At 40.7% G+C, this 20958-nt stretch overlaps 1 protein-coding gene across 1 annotated transcript in view; it reads left to right on the forward strand.

Moving 5' to 3' along the window:
- LOC306968539 (E3 ubiquitin-protein ligase rnf213-alpha-like) overlaps positions 1–20705 on the forward strand; it is a gene marked incomplete at its 3' end in the record, with an annotated part of 30999 nt that extends 10294 nt beyond the window's left edge. Inside the window, exons 13-64 of the mRNA XM_079563952.1 lie at positions 599–721; positions 815–1004; positions 1084–1254; positions 1328–1477; positions 1547–2157; positions 2237–2390; positions 2487–2704; positions 2776–2913; positions 3455–3616; positions 3718–4993; positions 5583–5767; positions 5849–5983; positions 6054–9653; positions 9721–9845; positions 9907–10014; positions 10080–10204; positions 10286–10408; positions 10482–10552; positions 10625–10781; positions 10901–11036; positions 11308–11499; positions 11584–11714; positions 11796–11953; positions 12018–12224; positions 12305–12492; positions 12568–12688; positions 12761–12861; positions 12946–13128; positions 13191–13357; positions 13440–13548; positions 13629–13743; positions 13819–13996; positions 14077–14267; positions 14338–14457; positions 14627–14737; positions 14828–15070; positions 15137–15212; positions 15832–15866; positions 15955–16055; positions 16157–16313; positions 16472–16637; positions 16744–16835; positions 16904–17155; positions 17231–17357; positions 17504–17587; positions 17662–17842; positions 19369–19570; positions 19649–19726; positions 19800–19997; positions 20098–20187; positions 20259–20437; positions 20549–20705. Coding sequence (XP_079420078.1) covers positions 599–721; positions 815–1004; positions 1084–1254; positions 1328–1477; positions 1547–2157; positions 2237–2390; positions 2487–2704; positions 2776–2913; positions 3455–3616; positions 3718–4993; positions 5583–5767; positions 5849–5983; positions 6054–9653; positions 9721–9845; positions 9907–10014; positions 10080–10204; positions 10286–10408; positions 10482–10552; positions 10625–10781; positions 10901–11036; positions 11308–11499; positions 11584–11714; positions 11796–11953; positions 12018–12224; positions 12305–12492; positions 12568–12688; positions 12761–12861; positions 12946–13128; positions 13191–13357; positions 13440–13548; positions 13629–13743; positions 13819–13996; positions 14077–14267; positions 14338–14457; positions 14627–14737; positions 14828–15070; positions 15137–15212; positions 15832–15866; positions 15955–16055; positions 16157–16313; positions 16472–16637; positions 16744–16835; positions 16904–17155; positions 17231–17357; positions 17504–17587; positions 17662–17842; positions 19369–19570; positions 19649–19726; positions 19800–19997; positions 20098–20187; positions 20259–20437; positions 20549–20705 — 12648 coding nt within the window. The remainder of the gene's footprint in view (positions 1–598; positions 722–814; positions 1005–1083; positions 1255–1327; positions 1478–1546; positions 2158–2236; positions 2391–2486; positions 2705–2775; positions 2914–3454; positions 3617–3717; positions 4994–5582; positions 5768–5848; positions 5984–6053; positions 9654–9720; positions 9846–9906; positions 10015–10079; positions 10205–10285; positions 10409–10481; positions 10553–10624; positions 10782–10900; positions 11037–11307; positions 11500–11583; positions 11715–11795; positions 11954–12017; positions 12225–12304; positions 12493–12567; positions 12689–12760; positions 12862–12945; positions 13129–13190; positions 13358–13439; positions 13549–13628; positions 13744–13818; positions 13997–14076; positions 14268–14337; positions 14458–14626; positions 14738–14827; positions 15071–15136; positions 15213–15831; positions 15867–15954; positions 16056–16156; positions 16314–16471; positions 16638–16743; positions 16836–16903; positions 17156–17230; positions 17358–17503; positions 17588–17661; positions 17843–19368; positions 19571–19648; positions 19727–19799; positions 19998–20097; positions 20188–20258; positions 20438–20548) is intronic.
- Positions 20706–20958: the final 253 nt, after the last annotated feature.

A 20958-nucleotide genomic window follows, 5' to 3' on the forward strand; every position in this document is an offset into this window, starting at 1 on the left:
GAAAAATCTATGTCTAATTGTTCTTGACAAATAGAAATCCATCCATTCATTTTCTTCCGCTTTATCCGGGGCCGAGTCGTGGAGGCAGCAGTCTCAGCAGAGATCCACGCACACCTCCTCCAGCTGTTCTGGGGGGACCCCGAGGCAACACCAGGCCAGCTCGGAGACATAGTCCCACCTGCATGCCCTGGGCCTTCCCCGAGGCCTTGTCCCAATATGACATGCCTGAAGGCGACCAGGCGACCAGGAGGCATCCGAAACAGATGCCCTAGCCACCTCAGCTGGCTTCTTTTGACGTGAAGGAGCAGCAACTCTACTACAAGCTCCTCCCGGGTAACTGAGATCCTCACCCGATCTCGAAGGGTGCGTCCAGCCACCCTGCGAAGGAAACTAATAGACAAATACAAATAGAATAGAATAGATGACAAATAGAAATAATTTTCGAAATTCTATTTGACCTAAAAAAAACTTAATTTTGTTTTCATGTCAGACAGTGAAAAAAAAATGCAAATGTGTCTTTTTTTGAAGTGTATGTAAACTCACTGCGAATATACTGTATATATATATATTTTTGTTGTTGTTGTTTTTGTCCTTGTAGGAGTCTGAAGTGCAACAGATTGAATACTACTGCACAAACATAGAGCGCCTCTGTGAATCTCATTCATACGTTGCATCTTGTATTGAAACATGTGCTCTTGATGCTGTTACATCTTTATGCCAGGTTTACAAAACTGACATTACCAATATTTATATCTTATAAATACAAAATCCATCAAGCCTGATAACTAGTCACACTTTTTTGTGTTGCTCATAGGCAAAATCTGAGGGAAAGCTATTTGAGAGGTTCACTTTAAGATTGCTTGGGAAGTTTGGGAAATTAATCTCGGCAATAATTGAGAAGTCCTGGCCAAAAGACGATGGAGGGAACTATTGTGATGATGAAGAGACAGTACTTCGGCATTTGCTTTCCTGGACTGCTTCTAAAAGCATTTTTCAGATTCACGGTATTTCCTCTTTGTGTTGAAATATTTAACATTTATAATTCTGCATACATTCTTACATGTTGTATTCTTGTAATCATAGTTAGTGAGGAAGGTGTGTCTGAGCTCTCTGCAGTGGCCGATGAAAGAATCACAATAGCAATATCAGCCTTCACTGATGTGATCAATCAGTTGGTCCATGGAGACATCAAGGTCAGACTGCTCAATATCATTCTAGAGAGTAACAGTACTTTCTCAGAATTAATAAAGATAGGTAAGAAGGGCATTCCCCAGATACTGCTCATTTCTAATTCACTGTCTAAAATATAAAACATTTCTTTGAACAGATTTTCTTTTTGAAAAAATCCAACACAAAAATGCAGCTGAATTGAACGGGCTGTTGCAGCACAGGCAGGATGAAGTGAGAGCTGTCTACCATGAGAAGGAGCTGGTGGACATTTTGGTAAAAATGAGCCACAACCTTGAGATTGTTAGAGGTATGTGGAATTCTTACATGCATCTTAAAACTACATTTTTTGTTAAACTTGGATATTTTCTTTCTATAGTTCATGTGGATGACATTAAGGAAAAACAGCAAGTCAACATTGAAGAAATGTTTCTAAATAATTTCATGGAGGTTCATCTGTTTGATCAAACATCCACGGACCAGGCTGGTGTTGTCACTTACTTTAATTTGGATGAAGACATCAGAGCCATGGCAGAAAAAATGTACACATTCAGAGACAGTCATGTGTTTAATGCATGTTGGGACCAACATGTGAGAGCTTTTGTGGCAGAAAATAATTCATCAGATAATTCTGATGATGAAGAGGAAGATGTTTCTGTGGAAAATCTATATGAAGAGATTTTTGTGGATTGTTTTAAAGAGTTCAATGAAATCTACAATACTCTTAAGGATGGCAGTATCACGCTTCAGAAGATTAATGACCTCTTTAGAGATTTCAGAGGAAAGTATGTAGAGTTGGAGCAGGACTTGGAGATTATGTGCCACATTGATCAGTCAGCTGACAAACAGTGGATTCGCAATCGTGTTCAACAGATTGAAGAGTTTCACGAGCTTCATCTCGCTGTGGCTTCAGCAGAGATTATCATGAAAGTCAGAACGAGCCTGCATCTTCAGGGTGACTTCAGCATCCTGGAGAACCTCCTAAAAGTTGTAGGTACTTTTTAAATATTCTCGTTCAATAATTGTACATATAATCTTATGATCACGACATTGTTGCATTCTGAATCAGGCAAACTTGAAGAGAGTGCGGCTTAATGAAATTGACAAGGACTTGATGCAAGCAAAAAAGGATCTGGTGGATATTAATGAGTCCCGCAAAGACTGCCTTCAAGAGCTGGGGTTCAGGGGTAACTTTGTCAGCTGGGTCAAAGAGGCACTTGAAGGTAACTGTTGCAACAAATGAAGTTTAGACCGTTTTATTTAGTGTATATTCAGATGATATACCGCCTTTTGTTTAACTTTTCCACTTTGTTTCTCAGATATCAATGAACTGAAGGTGTTTGTTGACCTCGCCTCCATCTCTGCTGGGGAGAATGACATGGATGTGGACAGAGTTGCTTGTTTCCATGATGCTGTTCTTGGATACTCTTCTTTGCTTTATGAACTTAAACCAGACTCAGGTTTTCGTCATTTCAAAATAAGGGTCCAGAAACTTTGGAAAGCTTTAGAGAATGATCCCAACCTGCCTAAAAAACTGGTTAGAAACCTCTTTGCTTTGCTGCTACATCTGTAATTTAAATGTAACATTTCAAATTGTTTAATTTATAGAGAGACAGTGCGCGGCATCTCGAGTGGCTCAAAACTGTTAAGGAAAGTCATGGCTCTATTGAGTTGTCGTCTCTTTCCTTGGCTTCATCCATCAACAAGAAAGGAGTCTACATCATCAGTGCACAAGCTGGAAAAAAGGTAAATCTCACATTCACTCTGGAGCTCAACAGTTTCACTCACCGTTGTTTCGGCTAAGGCTCTGGAAGTAAAAATCCCATATAAACTCCCATAGACTCTTTAAAAAAAATATCAAGACATGTTTTTATGACCAGGTAAGCTGGGTTGAGTAATCAAAATATTTACTCAAGTAAGAATAACATTATCTTAAGATGATTTTACTGAAGAGTAAAAAAGGACTTGGAGAAGAGTACTGAGTAACTGTTTTGGTGCAAAAGTTTGATCCATGTTTCAGTAGTGCCATAAATTATGAGAAGCAAAAGATGAAATGTCAGAGAACTATAAAGTCAGAGAATAGATACTTAATAATACTGAAGCAGAGGTCGTAAGCAGTAGAAAAAACTACTTGTAAATGTACAATTATTTAAATGAATACATGTACTTGAGTAAAGATAACAGTACTACCCACTATATATATTCCTTTTTACTTTCTGAACGAAAAACAGGGTTTGTATGTTAAAATTTACAATTGATTTACACTATTAATATTTTTGCTACCCAGCTCAGTCTTGAAAAGGCTCTAAAGCTCCGTATCACAGAGGAACATGATGATGGACAGACTCGTAATTATTCACTTGAGGATCTGAGAGAACTCCAAAGCAAACTCATGCTGATGTCTGGTAAAGGAGATCAGGGACAGCATGAAGTGGACCAATTCACTGAGGTATTTTGTTGAAATAACAATTCTGAAGTTCTGTCAGTCTCTGGCTCAATGCCGTCTACAAAAATCCACTTCTTACACATTTCTCTCTTTTTTCTATTTAGATTTTCGACAGTGTTCAGAGACTATCTGAGGCATTCATTGCACTGTACGCAGCTGGTAACCCTGTCTTCAGACACTGGGAAGCTCAAATTAGTTGCTGCACAAATAGTAATAAACCCAATATTCTGATGGACTTTAACCTTGGCGATACTTTAAGTGCAGTTACTATTGAGGGCGGCATTGAGGAACAACTCCCTGAACTTTGCAGAAAAATGGAGAAATGCCTTAAATTCTGGAACGATTTTGTGGACAAACAAAGATCACAGCACTACTATCTAAATTACTATACAGCTGAGCAGATTGTACGCTTGTGCAGCCGCCTCTCTCAGGACAGTGTGTCCCATCTGGACGACCAAACACTGATGATGCTTTCGTTTGTCAAGGCTGACTGCTCAGCTGCAGACCTGAGACAGGTGTGGCACGAGCTCCAGTATGACCTTCTCAATCAGCAACAACAACAAAATGATGACATTGAGTTCCAAACATTTACGATGTCAGAAAGTTGGAGATCTGATGTCAGCAGTGACTTTGATCTCCTACCATCACTAATACAACAAACAAGTGGCCTACACAAATTTGATCTTCTGTGGAATTCTTACATGAAAGACATGAAGAGGTCACTACCTCATATTGTAGATTTGAGGACACTCGGACGACTGTTGGAAATACTCGCAAACAGAATGACAGAGAGTGAAGGTGAAAGCGAGGAAGATGTTTCAGATGACAATATTACAAAGTTAATTTGCAGAGAGCTGCCAAATGGTTTGACCACTGGAAAACCAAACCTGGTTGTTTGTCCTCATGAGGACATCTTGACGTCTTGCATCTCCATGTACATGACCAGTAAAAATGAGCCTTTACCCACACCGGATGAAGTCCTCCTGTGCACTTCCACTACGCCTTATGAACAAGTGGAGCTCTTCCTAAGACGCTGTCTCAGCCCTGGATACAGAGGAAACAAGCTCTACTCACTGGTGTACGCAGATGTGCTGACGTATGATGTCAGCTCCAAAGTTGAGAGCTTTTTCCAGAGCATGAAGATGAAAAGCAGGAATGACTACAAACTTATTATTTTCTGCAGCACAGAAAGAGAGCATGCCTACCTTCCCTCTGCGTTTAGCCAGTACAAAGTCCACATGGTTCCTCAGGCTCCACGGGAACACATTCAAGACTATCTGCATAGACATTATGTTGTCCCTGAAGATCAATGTAGTGCAGCAGCTGCATTCAAAGACCGGCTGTGTGTGGGCATTATCTCATCTCGAAGAGCTGGCGTGGGTATGTTCATCTAAGAAAGTGTCCACATTTTTTGTATTTTTTTTTTTAAGGAGATCTTTTGAATTCAGATTCAGATGACTTCATTAATCCCGCTAGGGATAATTAATTCAGAGCATCCTCAAGAAAAACAAACAATATAGAAAACAGCCACACAACAAACAAACAAGCAAACACTCACACACACACACACACACACACACACACACACACACACACACACACACACACACACACACACACACACACACACACACACACACACACACACACACACACACACACACACACACAAACAAGAAAGTGGAGATTACGCATAAATAACAATATACAAAGACATATAACGCAGGCATCATAATCCAATTAAACAGCTCTGAGGTAAATCATTAAAGTTTGTGCATCTAACAGACAAAACTGAATTTACTCTGGGACAACATTGACAATCATTGCTTTTTACGATGTTATTCTCTCATCAAAACAAACCTGGAGCTGTGTTTTGAGGATTGTGATAAAGATTTGTTGTTGACTGATCTATTCTATGCTAGTTCATATAGTTAGGAATGTCTGGTAACAATGTGTTTGTTTTTTCAAGGTAAATCTCTTTATATCAAGAGGTTGTACCAAAAACTAAAGTGCTCAACCAAAAAAACAACTGTGATGAATTGCATTCGTCTGACTGAGCCCACAGTGGATGAGAATGCTGTTGTCCAGTCTCTCCAGAACATTGCCGCCAATAGGAAAGCTCTCACAGTATTTCATTTTGATGTCACGTCATCGGTAGGATTATTTTGTTGTTTGTTTCATTTTTGATTTTTAATATTTTTATGCTGTATTTGTCATGGTTATGTTGTGTAATAGGTTCAGAAAGGACTTCATGAGTTTCTTTTTAAACTACTATTTCTGCGCTTTCTCATGGATTTTGAGGGGAACGTGTGGAAGTGTAATGAGAAGCAGCTCTATGTGGTGGAGATTTTAGAGCAAACAAAACACCAGGTAAGATTGTCCTGTTTTCATTTACTTGCATCTACCATTGTTTGCAACAAAGAATTTTGTTTTGTTTTAGGCTCAAGATTATTCATTCACAGATGTGTTCCCTAACATTTTCTGCCGACCTCCGAAAGAAGCACTGGAGATAGAGCTGCGGAAAAATGATGATCCCAATATTTTTAACACTGAAGATCCATTAATGGACAATATAGAATTCAGAAGTGCAGCCTTTCAGAGACCATACCAGTATCTCACACGCTTTCATAACCATGCTGACCTGGACAAGTTCACATATGACAGAGTGGAAGGAACACACGGTGAATGTCTTCAGATGCTTCTAATGCACTGTGGAATCGTGGACCCGTCCTGGGCAGAACTTCGAAACTTTGCATGGTTCCTCAATCTCCAGCTTCAGGACTGTGAAACATCAGCTTTCTGTAATGCTGACTTTACTGGAGACACGCTGATTGGATTCAAAAGATTTGTTGTAGACTTCATGATTTTGATGGCAAAAGACTTTGCTACTCCATCTCTCAGCATTTCTGACCAGAGCCCAGGAAGACCACAGATGGACTTGACTGGTGTGCGAGATGAAGACCTGGCTCCTTTTCTTATCCGAAAGAGATGGGAAACAGAACCCCATCCATACATATTTTTTAATGATGATCATGTGTCCATGACCTTCATAGGCTTCCACCTTCAGCCCAATGAGCAAAACTCTGTTGATGCCATTGATCCTGCTTCAGGAAGAGTCATCAAGAGAAATGTCATGACTAAGCAGTTGTATGATGGCCTAACGCTACAGAGGATGCCTTTTAACATTGACTTTGACCGTCTTCCAAGAGGAGAGAAAATAAAACGAATTTGTAATGTTCTTGGTATCCGGCAACCGGATACCAGGAACATTACACATTCGAGTTTCATCGACCCAGATGAAACTTATGAGCTGACTACTGACAACATACTCAAGATACTTGCAATCCACATGCGCTTCAGGTGTGGCATTCCAGTGATCATCATGGGGGAGACAGGATGTGGGAAAACCAGGCTCATCAAATTTCTTTGTGAGTTAAGAAAAAGAGGCGTGGGTACGGAGAACATGAAATCAGTCAAGGTGCACGGTGGAACAAGTTCAGACTTGATTTATACAAAAGTCAAAGATGCAGAAGCTATGGCTACTATCAACAAACAAAATTACAAATTAGATTCTGTTCTGTTTTTTGATGAAGCAAACACCACTGAGGCCATCAGCAGCATCAAGGAGGTCCTTTGTGACAGGACAGTCAAAGGACAGGGCCTGACACCAGGCTGTGGACTGCAAATTGTTGCAGCTTGTAATCCATATCGCAAACACACAGAGGAGATGATTGAGAGACTAGAATCAGCTGGTCTAGGATACAGAGTTCGAGCTGAGGAAACCGATGAAAAACTTGGGTCTATTCCTTTACGGCAGTTAGTATATCGAGTTCACGCTTTGCCACCAAGTATGATCCCACTGGTGTGGGATTTCGGTCAATTAAACAATGACACAGAAAAGAAATACATTCAGCAGATTGTGCAAAGAGTGATCGAAAGTCGTGCAGTAGATGCTGGATACATTGAATGCATTGTCAATGTCCTGTCAGCCTCGCAGCAGTACATGCGACAAAGGAAAGATGAATGCAGCTTTGTGAGTCTCAGAGATGTAGAACGATGCATGCAGGCTTTTGCTTGGTTTTTGGACCATCATGACATGTTCTTTGCTGAGATGGAACCGTCAGATTCTTATCAAGTTGGAGGTCCCAGAGATCCTGTACTGTGGTCTTTAGTAATGGCAACAGGGGTGTGCTATCATGCCTGCCTTGAGAACAAGGAATACTATAGACAGAGAGTCTCAAGATACTTGGCACCAAACTACAATTCAGAAAAGATAAAGCAAGAAATCACACTCATGCAGGATCTCCTTCTCAGAGATGTTCCCATGGGAGATACAATTGCAAGAAACGATGCTCTGAAAGAAAACGTTTTCATGATGGTCCTCTGCATAGAGCTCAGGATCCCACTTTTCTTAGTTGGAAAACCTGGAAGCTCAAAATCCCTCTCTAAGACCTTGGTGGCAGATGCAATGCAAGGTCAAGCTGCTCACTCTGACCTGTACAAAAAGCTGAAACAGATCCACTTAGTTTCTTTCCAGTGTAGTCCTCACTCAACCCCTGAGGGCATCATCAACACTTTTAAGCAATGTGGACGCTTCCAGGAAGGAAAGAATTTGAACGAGTACATTTCAGTCGTGGTCCTGGATGAGATTGGTCTGGCTGAGGACTCACCAAAAATGCCACTGAAAACTCTCCATCCATTACTTGAAGAAGGATGCATTGATGATGCTCCATTGCCTCACAAAAAAGTGGGATTCATTGGGATATCCAACTGGGCTTTGGATCCAGCAAAAATGAACAGAGGGATTTTTGTTTCCCGTGGTGATCCAGATAAGAAGGAACTCGTTAAAAGTGCCAAGGGGATATGTTCATCTGATGGGAGGGTTTTGGAAAAGGTTAAAGACCTCTTTCAGCCTTTTGCTGAAGCTTATTTGGACATATGTAGACAAGGCAATGGATTTTTTGGTTTGCGTGACTACTACAGTCTAATTAAGATGATTTTTGCTGTTGCCAAGACCTCTCAGAGGAAGCCCTCTCCAGAAGAAATTCTGAAGGCAGTTTTGCGCAATTTCAGTGGACGAGATGATGTAGATGCAGTCACTGTTTTCAGAGAGAAACTGCAAATCGCTCCAAAACAAGATGCCGTTAGTGCAATTGAGTTTGTGAAAGAGAACATCCTGGCTATTGGACAGGACGAGGAGTGCCGCTACTTGTTGTTGTTGACCAAAAACTATGCAGCTCTTCAAATCCTCCAGCAAACCTTCTTCAAAGAAAGCGGTCAACCAGAGATCATTTTTGGCTCTAGCTTCCCGAAAGACCAGGAATACACTCAAATTTGCCGCAATATCAACCGAGTTAAGATCTGCATGGAGACCGGGCAAACTATAGTACTTCTGAACTTGCAGAACCTCTACGAAAGCCTCTATGATGCACTGAATCAATACTATCAATACTACGGTGGGCAAAAGTATGTAGACCTGGGACTGGGGACCCACAGAGTCAAATGCAGAGTCCACAAGGATTTCCGACTCATCGTCATTGAGGAAAAAGAAGTTGTCTACAAACAGTTCCCTATACCCCTCATCAACAGACTGGAGAAACACTATCTGGACATCAACACTGTCCTCAAAACTGAACAGAGGAGACTGGTCTGTGAGCTGGAGAAGTGGGTGAATCTCTTTGTGTCTTTTAGCAGTCAGCAGACAGCTATGGTTAAGGCACACAAGTACAAACCAGCAGAGGTTTTCATCGGCTACCACTCTGACACATGCGCCTCTGTGGTTCTTCAAGTGCTGGAGAGTCAAAATGCCACAATGGAAATGTCTGATCACAAGAGAAAAATTCTGGAAGAGGCCAAACTTGTACTCCTTCACTGTGCTACACCAGACTCAGTGGTTCGTTTGGATTGCAGTGAGCTCCCCAAAGGAGAGAGTGAGCATCTCGCCAGAGTCTACAGTGAAGAGCAGAATAATGGCTGCTTGTCCGACTATATACTTGCCCACGTTAGAGAGGAACTGCCCTGCAACACATTCTTTACAGAGGTAAATGAGAACTCTACTGGTACAGCATTAAATGTATTTAAATTATTCATTTATTCTTTAACCTTAGGTGACCACATTTTCAAGACTTCTGACTGCATCTGACTTAAACCACCTGGAGCAAAGGGCTCTCAGTGTTGAACTTCTCTCTGTTCAGCAATTTGACACTGAGCACTCCTTCCTGAAAAAGATCAGGTTTGTGAAGGAGATGTACAGGTTATGTAATTTATCAAATTATCTTTGCTTTTGTTTGTAGGAACTTCCTCACTGCTGGGCAACACAATTCTGAACCAAACATCAAGATACTCATCATTCAGTGTGATTATGATGATTCTCAGAGTGCCAATCTGATTGCTTCTACAAAGTACGTTGTCAATGTTAATTTTATTTAGGTTATCAATGTTGTGGTTACCTTTGCTCTTTTATCAGGTACTCGTCCATCAATGAAATCAGAAAGGTGGGTCGAGAAAAACTGGGATGCAGAGTGTTTGTTTACTTCATTTCAAGACTGCCAAGAATGATTGGAGGGACATGCTATGTCGGCTTTCATGGAGGTGCGCTTTAATGTAACCTTCTCTGAAATGCACATAAACTTTTTTTAATCATTTAGCTGACTCCTACATAATTATATCTAGGACCATGGAGGTCGGTTCATATTGATGACCTCAGACGATCAAATGAAATGGTTTCTGACATCAAAGCCCTGCAAAGAATAACACTCAGTCAATTGTTTGAAGCCAATCTTGGTCAACCTGAAGGTATAAAATACCATATTTAGCTATAATTTATTCTATAATTATGTATATAAACATTTGCAAATGTGTCTTGCAGCCATGGAGGTGGATGATGACATGTACATGGAGACTGAAGAGGAGAACATAGGGTTTGAAAACAATATAAATGTAAATAATTACACTTTTCATTCAAACTCAAAGGTGATTTGACCAGGATCATTGAGACATGTCCTCTTGCAGCAGGATTTGGCTGCTGTGCTTGACACCACGACGCTGCTGCGGAGCTGTGTGCAGAGTGCAGTCGGGATGCTGCGAGATCAGCTGGAGAGTGGGTTTCGTAGCACTCAGAGAGTGGAGATTCTGCTCACTCTCCTCGATGACAATGATGAAATGCAAGGTGTCATAAATGGTTTCTATACTTATCAGGATATAAATTTTAATTAAATGTATTTGTATCAGACGGGTAGATGTGTTCCATGTACAAAAATAATCCCTGATATTCCTTTTATCTTTCAGCGTGTTTTAACAAAATATTAAGGAGACATCTACAGGTCTTATTAGCCTTGCATGTTGACAACAACCTGTTGTCAAGTAACTGGGTCATGAGGGAGGCCTCCAACATCGATGCTCTGCAAGAAGGAGGAACATTCAGGTGCGAAAACAAATGCGTTAATAAAGTTAAACAGAGAAATGAAAGAGGTGGCTTTATGCAAAATTGCTATTTTAGAGCATTTAAAGCATGTTACAATGTTGTTTTAACAATAAAAAATCTGAATACATTGTTTTAAATCAAGATAGCATTTCCTAATACAACAAAGTGTTAGATATTTGTTAAGAAGTGTTTGAAATTCTTACAGAATAACTGCATAAAGGCATAATATCCTCTCTCAAAGTCAATAATACACATTCTTTTTGAATGGCAGGAACACCTTATGGAAACGTGTTCAGGCGGTCGTTGTCCCTATGCTGGCTCACCTTGTTTCAATTATTGATCGAGACCAAAACTTGGATATTTTGTTGGATAATAACTGTGGAGCATCTATTAAAAAGCTGTGGTTGGACATTTTTGGTCATGAGAAGTTTCTTGAAATCCCACACTTGAGCCAGGACCGCAAGTAAGTTGTGCTATAAAGCTTTGCCTGATGCGAAATATCTTAATATGTGTCAACTATTAATTGCAAATAATTTATGATGCGTAGCTCTGAGAGCAAAACAATTCTGGTCCAAAACCACATCACTCAAAAGATGGGAATCAGCTGCAGCCTGCCCTTCAGCTGGAGGATCAGAGACTACCTGGAGGACCTGTGGGTTCATGCTCATCAGCATGAAGGTATATGTCAAATAATTTTATTTTAATAAGATTGTGCTGTCAATGTCATAGACGTAACTGAATGTTTTTGTGGAATAACAGGACAAACCGAATTGGAGTTTGCTGATTTCTTTTGGAAAACACCATTGGGGTGTTTCGTTGTTGAAGAAGACCAGGACACACAGACAGAATTCTATCACCGCTATCTACAGGATTATGTCTTGTTGACCATGAATGTGACCTGTAAAGAAGAGATGCAGGTTTGCTACATTTTCTGACTGTTTCTTAGTGTGTGATTGTGATGTACTCATTACATGTTCCCAGCTCCTGTGTGGTGCGCTCAACTGCTGTGTGAATGAACTGAAGTTGAATCTTGAAGCCACTGACAGACCGACATCTCTTTCCTGGACCCACATCGCTTATCACGAGTTTAAGAACAGGCTGCAGAATCTATTTAGGATGATGTGCATTGAGCCTCGAGTCACTGGAGATCTTTTAAGAAATCCCAGTTTCAAAGATGGACCGGAAATGGTGAAAATCCACTTTTTTTCTATAAGCTTTTTACAAATCAATAAAATATGCTTAATTGTTCTTATAATTAATCTGCCTAGGTACTTGATGTGTACGCTGCTTTTAAGTGTGTGGAACGCCTTGAGCCCACAGTTCTGGACACAGACGCCCAAAGACAGACTTGGCTCAGGCAGGTTCACAAACTCCAAGTTCCCATTGAACTTGTGTGCTCTGAAGACAGCGTGCGACACTACGGAGAGAGAAGTAGGACAATTGCCAACAGAGTGCAGTAAGTCATACAGTAATGGTCAATATCCGACTTCACAAAGCATTTACAAAATTTGCCTTGCTTTGTTCTTCCTAGGAATGCTTGGAATCGGATCTTTTGTCTCTCTTTATTTGTGGAGCACATGTTGTTGGGGATTGAGGATCTGGAGCACAAGCTGGTCCCTGTAGTTTTGGAGCACACGAAAAGACTGTGGCAGGTTTGTTTTTTCTTTTCATTTCTGATCATTTCTAAACATTCCCTTCATGGTTTTTGTTGCTATGCTCTCTAGATTCTTGAAAAAGATACAAACCTCAAAACTAAACATTCCTTTGAGGTTGTAATTGGTTTGCTCAAAAGTTGCAAAGATGGAGCAGTTGCATGCATCTTCAGGTAAGTTCTGGGTGGAGTTTCAACATCCATAAACATGTGCCATTGTGTTAGTGTTGAACTTATCACTCATGTTTTATTTTCCAGGTTTGGTCTGCCCCGGTGTGCAGTGTGTATAGGTGACCCTCAAGACCCGATCTGCCTCCCTTGTCAACATGTCTACTGTTGCGCCTGCATCAGACAGTGGCTTGTCCCAGGACAGATGTATTGTCCTTATTGCATGCAGCCAGTTAATGATGACTTTGTGGTCGTTCCTTCTGACGCCATAAGGTGAGAAGTGTTTCTTTCCCTTTTACCTACTGTCATTCTGACTGAGGACATTTGTTTTGTAGGGGTAAAATAAATCAGCATGCACAGTTCCGGAAGTGTTGCAATGCTTTCTTTGTGGAGTTGGTGTCATCTATGTGCTTTAAAGATAACTCCCCTCCAAGTTCAGAGGTTATACATGCTCTACTGTCATTCCTCATGTTCGAAGCAGCTCCAGCAGGAGCTGTTGGAGGTAACTTATGACTAAATACTTTATATTAAACTGTATCTGCTAGTCCACCTTTTTAAATGTTATTTTGGTGTCTTTTCTTCAGCACCAAGAGAGAGACAGATTAAGACAAAGGAGTTTTCACCTTTTGATGAATCTTATGATAAAAGCCCCGTGGTTCGTTCAGTGGTGCTCAAACTCCTCCTGAAGTATAGGTGAGATGCAAATGACACATGTCCTGCTTAAATGATGAAATCCTTTTTTTATTCTGTGGTTTGTGTGTGTTTATATTCAGTTTTGATCAAATCAAGAAGTATCTGCAACAACATCTGCATTCAGTGGAGCAAAGCAACCTCTTGGATGATAAAGAAAAGACTGAACTCTACTCTCTGTACATAAACTGCTTTGAGGTAGCAGATTGTAGCCTGTCGGCTTCTCTAAATTATGATATTCACGTTCATGTGAGATGTTTTTTGGTCTTTTAGGATTCTATGTTTGAGAAGTTGTGTCTAAAAGATGAAAGAGACTTCCTTGCTGAACTCCTGACTTCAGACCATCAATCTCTTGAGGCAGCCACTGTCGACTGCTTACAGCAGATTGCAAGAGTCCGCTTGGACCTGGATATGGCTGCTGATCTGATCACTGAAGAAACTTTTGCAACAGGTGATTCTCAGTTAATAATTGTAATAGGGAGTTTTCTGAATGTGTTGATGCTCATGGACTGGCTTCTGTGATGGCAACAGCCTGGGAAGGTCAAACAACATCAAGTACCTTCCTGAAAAGTGTGCGGGACTTTTGCACACGAAGTGGGAACAACTGGTACCGTGTTTATCTGATCCGAAAAATTGCAAGCCAACAAGGAGTGGAACATGTCCAGAACCTCTTAAAAGTTCAGCAAATGAGCTGGCTTTTCCCTGAGGAAATTCTGCAAAAGGTACATTTACAAAGTGAGATTGTCAATGTGTTTTTGTGATTGAAAGACATATCATATAATTACTTTAAAGGCTGAAGAGACTCCAATGGACCAGTTCCTTGTGTGTGGTCTGAGCTACCAAACCATTCGTAATGCTGTTGCCAAGGCAGTAATGGATGGCACAGAGGATGATTTGGATGAGACTTGTGCGGTAAGGACACTTTTATTCATTCATGGGGTTTATGTGGTTTACACAACAGCAGAGTAAACCATAGAGCTGATAAAGCATAGGCCGAAGTTATTGTCATTTACATGAGGCATTGTAGAGTAACAAAATCTTCTAATATGAGCATATGTTTTGGCGGTGTCTGTTCTCCCAGAAATGCAAATGTTCGTCCCAATGCAGAGAAGTTTATCTGCTGTTAGCGCTGTACAGAGAGGTCACTACATTGTACCGAGAACCCAATCCAAATTTTCATCCCAAGCCTGAGGTAAATCTGCACAAAAAGACAAAACATGCTTTTGGTTCTGGTTGTTTGAATTACTTAACATGGATCTAATCACACCACAAAATCTTTCAGCAAATGGACATGTGGACGAACTACATTCAGCAGTCTAAAGTCCTAACCACTCGGGAGTTAAAGGAGTTTGCTCTGGCCCTTGTCACAAATCGGCTTGGACCTTTAGCTCTCAGTGCTGGCATCTCCAGAATTCAGTGTGTCTTTGTTGAACTCGCGGTTCATCTGGCTGCTGTGCTGCTCTGTGGACAAAATGGTTTATTGGGCCCTTTGAAGCAGCTTGCGTTGGCACCTGCCACTATGCAGGTAGAGACATTTTCCAGCCCATTTTTATTAGTGGAATTACATTATTTTACTACGCTTTCGTTACAGGGAGCGTATCTACCCAGTATGCCAGAAGATATGTTGGCTGTGGCACAACAAGCAATGGGAAAGTTGCGGTGGTACCGTAAGTGACAAACAAACATAAACAGCTGTACAACCAGAGGCAGGAAGTGTAGCTAAAATATTTACAAAAAGTGCCTCTGAATAATGAGTAACTGTTTGAGTGCAAAAGTCTAATTTATGATTTCAGTAGTGACATTTAAAAAAAGAAAAAAAAAAGAATTAATCGCACATTTACATTTAAATTAATCATTAGGAAATGCTTAAGTCGCCTGACTAGAATTTACATTTATTTTAACACATTAATTGGATAATTTTAACTTAATTCGTTAACGTGATCGTTTTCCCGGCCGTAGTAAAAATGAAAGTATTTTCAAAGGAAATGCCAGAAAAATACCCAAAAATATTTTTTATGAAGAATAAATAATTTTTTGCCCAGGATGAATGAGAGTCTGTTTGAGAGTGCGCATGGGGGACGACGGATGGTAATTAGTCATGGCTACAATCCGGTGTGGCTTGTTTACATGCATGAGACCCATGTATGTTCAGTAACATGCACTGTCCTGACCAAATAAACCAATAAATAAAGAACAACTTAACCATCTAAACCTTATCTATTTTATGTGTCACATGAAACACCGCATTTCTATTTAAGAATTAATTGTATTTTTATTTTACTGTAGAATGTCCCAACGGACACCCATGTACTATCGGTGAGGTGAGTAGTGCAACTTTTGTGTTGTATTTTCTGAAAAAAAGTGTAATAAACACATGCTCAAAATCACTCAACTCCTGTACTATTGCAGTGTGGCCGACCCGTGGTAACCAGTCGATGTGTGGACTGTGGAAGTATGATTGGAGGAGCAAATCATATGCCAGCACAAGGGTTTCAAGCTCTTCAGCAGCAGTAAGTTTTTAATCTTCCAAGTTTCTTTTAGTACCTCTGCAATTATTCAGTAGGTGATATGCTACAGTACATCCTTTAAAAATTTTTGTCGCATCTACCAGGGGTGATCGAACTCAGACAGGCCACATCCTCGGTGATCCCAGGCGTCGGGACAATCCTGACATGATGGACACAAAGAGCTTTTCTCCTGCTCCCTTTGCAGTCATGCGTATGATCACACACTTGGCCATGTTTTTTGGCCTTCACAAAAATGCACAGGTAACTTTGTTTACTACAATTTGTTAACTCCTTAAATTTTAGTCAATAATAATGATAACATCTTTCCTGAATCATGGCAACTGTGGAAAAGAAGGGATTTTGATTTACACACTATGGCATTTGTGATCAGTTGCATACTTGTGTTCCTTTTCTTGTAGACCATTTCTACAATTATCAAACCCCAGGTCCCAAATCCAGGGGAGTTTCTCCTTGGTCACCTTAGAAAAGATCAGACTCATCTTAGTAGGTCTCTTGGGAAAGGAGCTGATGATACAGTCAGCTCTGTCCATCTGTTCATCACAAACCTCCTTCAACAACAAACGTGTATGTATGATGTCCTAGTATCCTGTTTAACTAAACATAGTTTCCTCTGTTCTGCTTTAGGAAGAAAATCAAACACAGTTGAAACTCATAATGTGTTTTCTTACAGGGCCAGTTGGATATGACCATCAGCTCTCTTCCAAAAAAGCTAGAAATAACTGGGAGACACAAATGAACAGCGTATTTGCAGTTCACTTAAAGGTTAATATCTTTACTGTATTAAAATTCTGTTAATTTTTTCCTTCTAATTTGTATTCTCTTACTTAAAGAATCTGGACAGACAGCTAAAGGAGGTGAACACACTCATTCGCTCTGATGATCGCATCTCTGCCAGTCCCATCATGAAAGTCCTGTTCGGAGACCCTCGGCTGTTTTTGGACCATCTTCCTAAAAACTCCCTGATCCATTGTTCTACTGTGTGGAGCTGCAGAGAGAAAGTGTCTCTTTTAGGACTCAGCCACATTTTGGAGCAAAACGATGGCAAAGACACATTGCCTGTTCTCTGGAAATTTCTGCACAGGGTTAGGAGACCATCAAACTAAAATAAATGTGTTGTCTTGTAACTCGAGCTTCAAACCTTTGTGCTTTTGTTCTAGGAGGCTGAGTACAGACTGGTGAAATTCCTCCCTGATATACTCGCTCTTCAGAAGAGTTTGGTCAAAAAGTTCCAAAATGTTGAATTGTTTGGCACCATCACTGAATTTCTTCAAAGTCAAAAATCAGGTATTCAGTTCAACTCCAATGGCTACAGGGTTATAGAAATTTCACTTTGAAAGAACTGTTCAAGATTATATTTGAGTTTGTTTTCCACAGAGTCATAATTTGTCACACCATATTATTAACTGGTTCTAACATGCTGTTTTGTGCAGAATCTCTAAAGGCCTGGTACAAAAAACACATCGACACTTTTGTGACCACTTGGAATCAGCTTAGAGTGTTTTTGGCAACCAATGGTAAAATGACAGTTAATAACATGTAATAATACAGAAGAATATAAGAATATGAATATGCTTTGTTTGTATTTCAGGTGAGATTAAGCTTCCGCCCGCTATCTGCCAGAAAGACTTGGACTTCAGTTGTGACTTTAGACTGTTGTTGCCCAGTCGGCGCAGCCCAGGCCTGTGCTCCACTGCACTGGTCAGTTATCTCATCGCGCTGCACAATGACCTGGTTTACAGTGTGGACAAGCTCACTGGAGAAGAGACCAGGTGGGGCGCTCATGACACATTTGAACCTGTGTCAGGGCCAGAGGTGGGAGACTCAAAAATACTTAACTTGGACTTGAGGCCAATGACTCAATGACTTGCTTTGACATTATGGGCCCAATCTTGTGTCTCAAGACGCAGATGATAGTGTGACATTTTGCGCTCAGCAGGAGCGCACAATGTCACACTTTGTGATCTTGCCACTCCAGACTTAGCTCATTTAAGTGGGTGGAGACAAACATTTTCCTCCAACCAAATTGACACCCCAGGCGGTAGAGAGGGGCTCTCTCTCTCTCTCTCTCTCTCTCTCTCTCTCTCTCTCTCTCTCTCTCTCTCTCTCTCTTTCGACATTAACCATGTTTAGCTCATGATGGAGTTTTTAGTTTGACCTGTGAAAGCCTAAGGCTTAAGAAAGAACGCAACGCAGCGCTATGTAAATGAGGAAATTAATGTCAGCGTGCCATTGGTGCAGTCACCTCCTCCTCAAGTTGCGGAGGCGAATGGTGCATATAGCTCTGCCACTCGGAAAATAATTAGCCAAGAGCCTGCGTCCCTCCGTGCGCCACCACAAGATCTGGCTATATATGTATTATTGAATTGAGTGTAACTGTTGAAAGAACAGGATTCATTGCGTAAAAACAGCACATCTATGTTTACCTAATGCTTTTTCAGTACAACGCGAAAAGGCAGGAGGAAATGTGTGTGTTTTTATATAAAACTATTTCTATAGTGTGTGAAGAGGTGAAGATTCATACACATTTAAGGACAGGATAACATTTTGAAACAATGGGCTGAAGCTATACGGCGCAGACAGGCAGCCTTCAAAACGCGGTAAGAGCAGCGGGACTGAAGGCTTTTCGGAATCTACTTTGAGCAGGAGCGAATCCGAGTATACAGGGGCTGGGGCATTACAGGGGAACCACTGACAGAAAAACTGTCACTAACAAAAATAAAAATATGAATATATATTTATCTTTCAGACTGCATGGAAAGGCAATTCATGTTTAAAAGTTCAACATTTTTTTTGAAGTAGGCCTCCCGGGCCCCATGCATTAAAATACTGTCCCAATAATTTTGTACATAGACTGGAGCATTTCATTTATATGTATATTTTTATTTTGTGGCGATTAAATATTAATTCGACTTTAAATCCAAATCCATGAAATTTTTAAAAGTTTGATTTTAGCCTAAATGTTCAAAATCGCTAAATCTTGAAAAAGCATTTATTGCATATTTTCAAGTAGATTTAAGACATTTTGAAAAGAAGAATTAATAGTCCCAGAGTGAAAATTAGGCTTATCGCTGATGTTTGCGACTTGAGGTGACTTGCCAGCAAGACTTGACTTGACAAAAACTATGACTCGACTCGACTTGACCCCATGACCAATTGACTTGCACTTGCTTGGGACTTGGACCTTTACGACTTGGACTTGAGACTTACATTTTGTGACTTACTCCCACCTCTGGCCATGCTAGGCTTTGATGTATTTACACACAAAAAATGCCAATCTGGTCTGGTCTTTCCCCAGTTACAAAGTGAGTCCAGCAGATCTGACTGACCTCCACGTGATCCTGTACGAGCTGGACAGAGACATCATGCCCCTGGTTCTGTCGAACACACAGTACAGCATCGAGAAAGGCCAGGAAACGGTGCATGAATATGACTTACCAAAAACCCAGCAGCAGATTGTGTCACGGTTTCTCTTAGGCAAACCTCTGATCACTCTAGATGTGAGCAGATCTTTATGAACTAACTTCAGAATATGCATGTACGGGATGATGTAATTTAAATTGGTGTTTTGTCTATAGGGCATTCCTACATTAGTAAACCGCCATGACCGTAATTACGAGGTTATCCTGAAGGACGTACAAGCAAAGATCATGCAAGTAAGTAAAAGTTGCTGTGTACCTCTGTAGAAAAGTCAGTAGAATAATAATACTATTTGCATGTTTGTTCCAGGAACCTCTTCAAACCCTCACGCAGGTGGCTGTAAGCACACAGCTGGACTCTTACAGTGAGGTGTGCGATGCACTGTCCACTGTGGAAATCTCTCTAGGGTTTCTTGCTATGACTGGGGGAGATCCCTGCATGCAGTTGTCCTGCTACTTGGAGGAGGTGCTGAAAATGGGGAATCAAACACCTCCGCACATACTCAAGGTCAGAGAGAGTTTTAATGAATTTATGCTGAATTTATGTTACGAAGTCTTGGCTTTATGATTTTTGTTTAAAATGGCACGTGTTCATTATTTTCTTACAGGCCCTGAGTATGTGTTCTCTCAAGCATTGTGCTGGGTTATGGCAGCTGCTTGGATCACTCAAGTCAGAAGGCCTCCTCAAGCTTAAGAGGGTAAATTACTTTTTATTGCTCACATTTATTTCAGGGATAGTGTTAATGAATGAATGATTTTGTTTTTGTAGGATCCCTTTGGAGAAGTTTCCAGAGAGTATAAGAAGGCCCTTGGAGTGGATGAGCGCACTCAGCTGACTGGTTTCTTCTCAAAGAACAGCGCTGACTCTTTCCTGCTGGAGATGCACGAGTTCCTTATACTTGTGCTCAACAAACCCAATGCTACAGAGACCTTCAAACCTGAGTGGGGGTAAGACAACACTAAATTCAGGGCATATATTTTCTTGGGAGGTAATCCTATAGTATTGCTTAATGTTCTTTACTCTAAAGAAAAATGTAACTTAAATCCTTTGTCTTTTAGTCTCAAAGACACACTGGTGTCCTACATTGAGCGCAAAGACCTGGATGTCCCTCCCGATGTAGAGGAACTATTCCCTGAGGAGATCTGCCTTTCTCATTATGTTGAAACTTGGAAGTTCTGTGTCAGCTTCAAACATGAGCGATTACAGAGACTCTGAGACATTATTCACTTGATGTTATTCCGCTGATCACGTTTACAATTCTGTTCTGATTTTGGTTAAGGGTAATGGAGCTGAAGTCTTAAGTAACTTTTGCCCCTAGAGGCCAGAAGCGCAACTGCAGCTGTTGTAGCAAGTTGCGATTTTTTTACTTATTAATTGTGTTGGAGAGTAAATACTACGCTGCCAGGGAGAGAGGGATATTGTACATCCAGTTATACAATGGAATTATTTTTTTTCACTCAAACTTTGC

This window comes from Gobius niger, assembly GCF_951799975.1.
Source record: "Gobius niger genome assembly, chromosome: 10".
Lineage (NCBI taxonomy): Eukaryota > Metazoa > Chordata > Actinopteri > Gobiiformes > Gobiidae > Gobius > Gobius niger.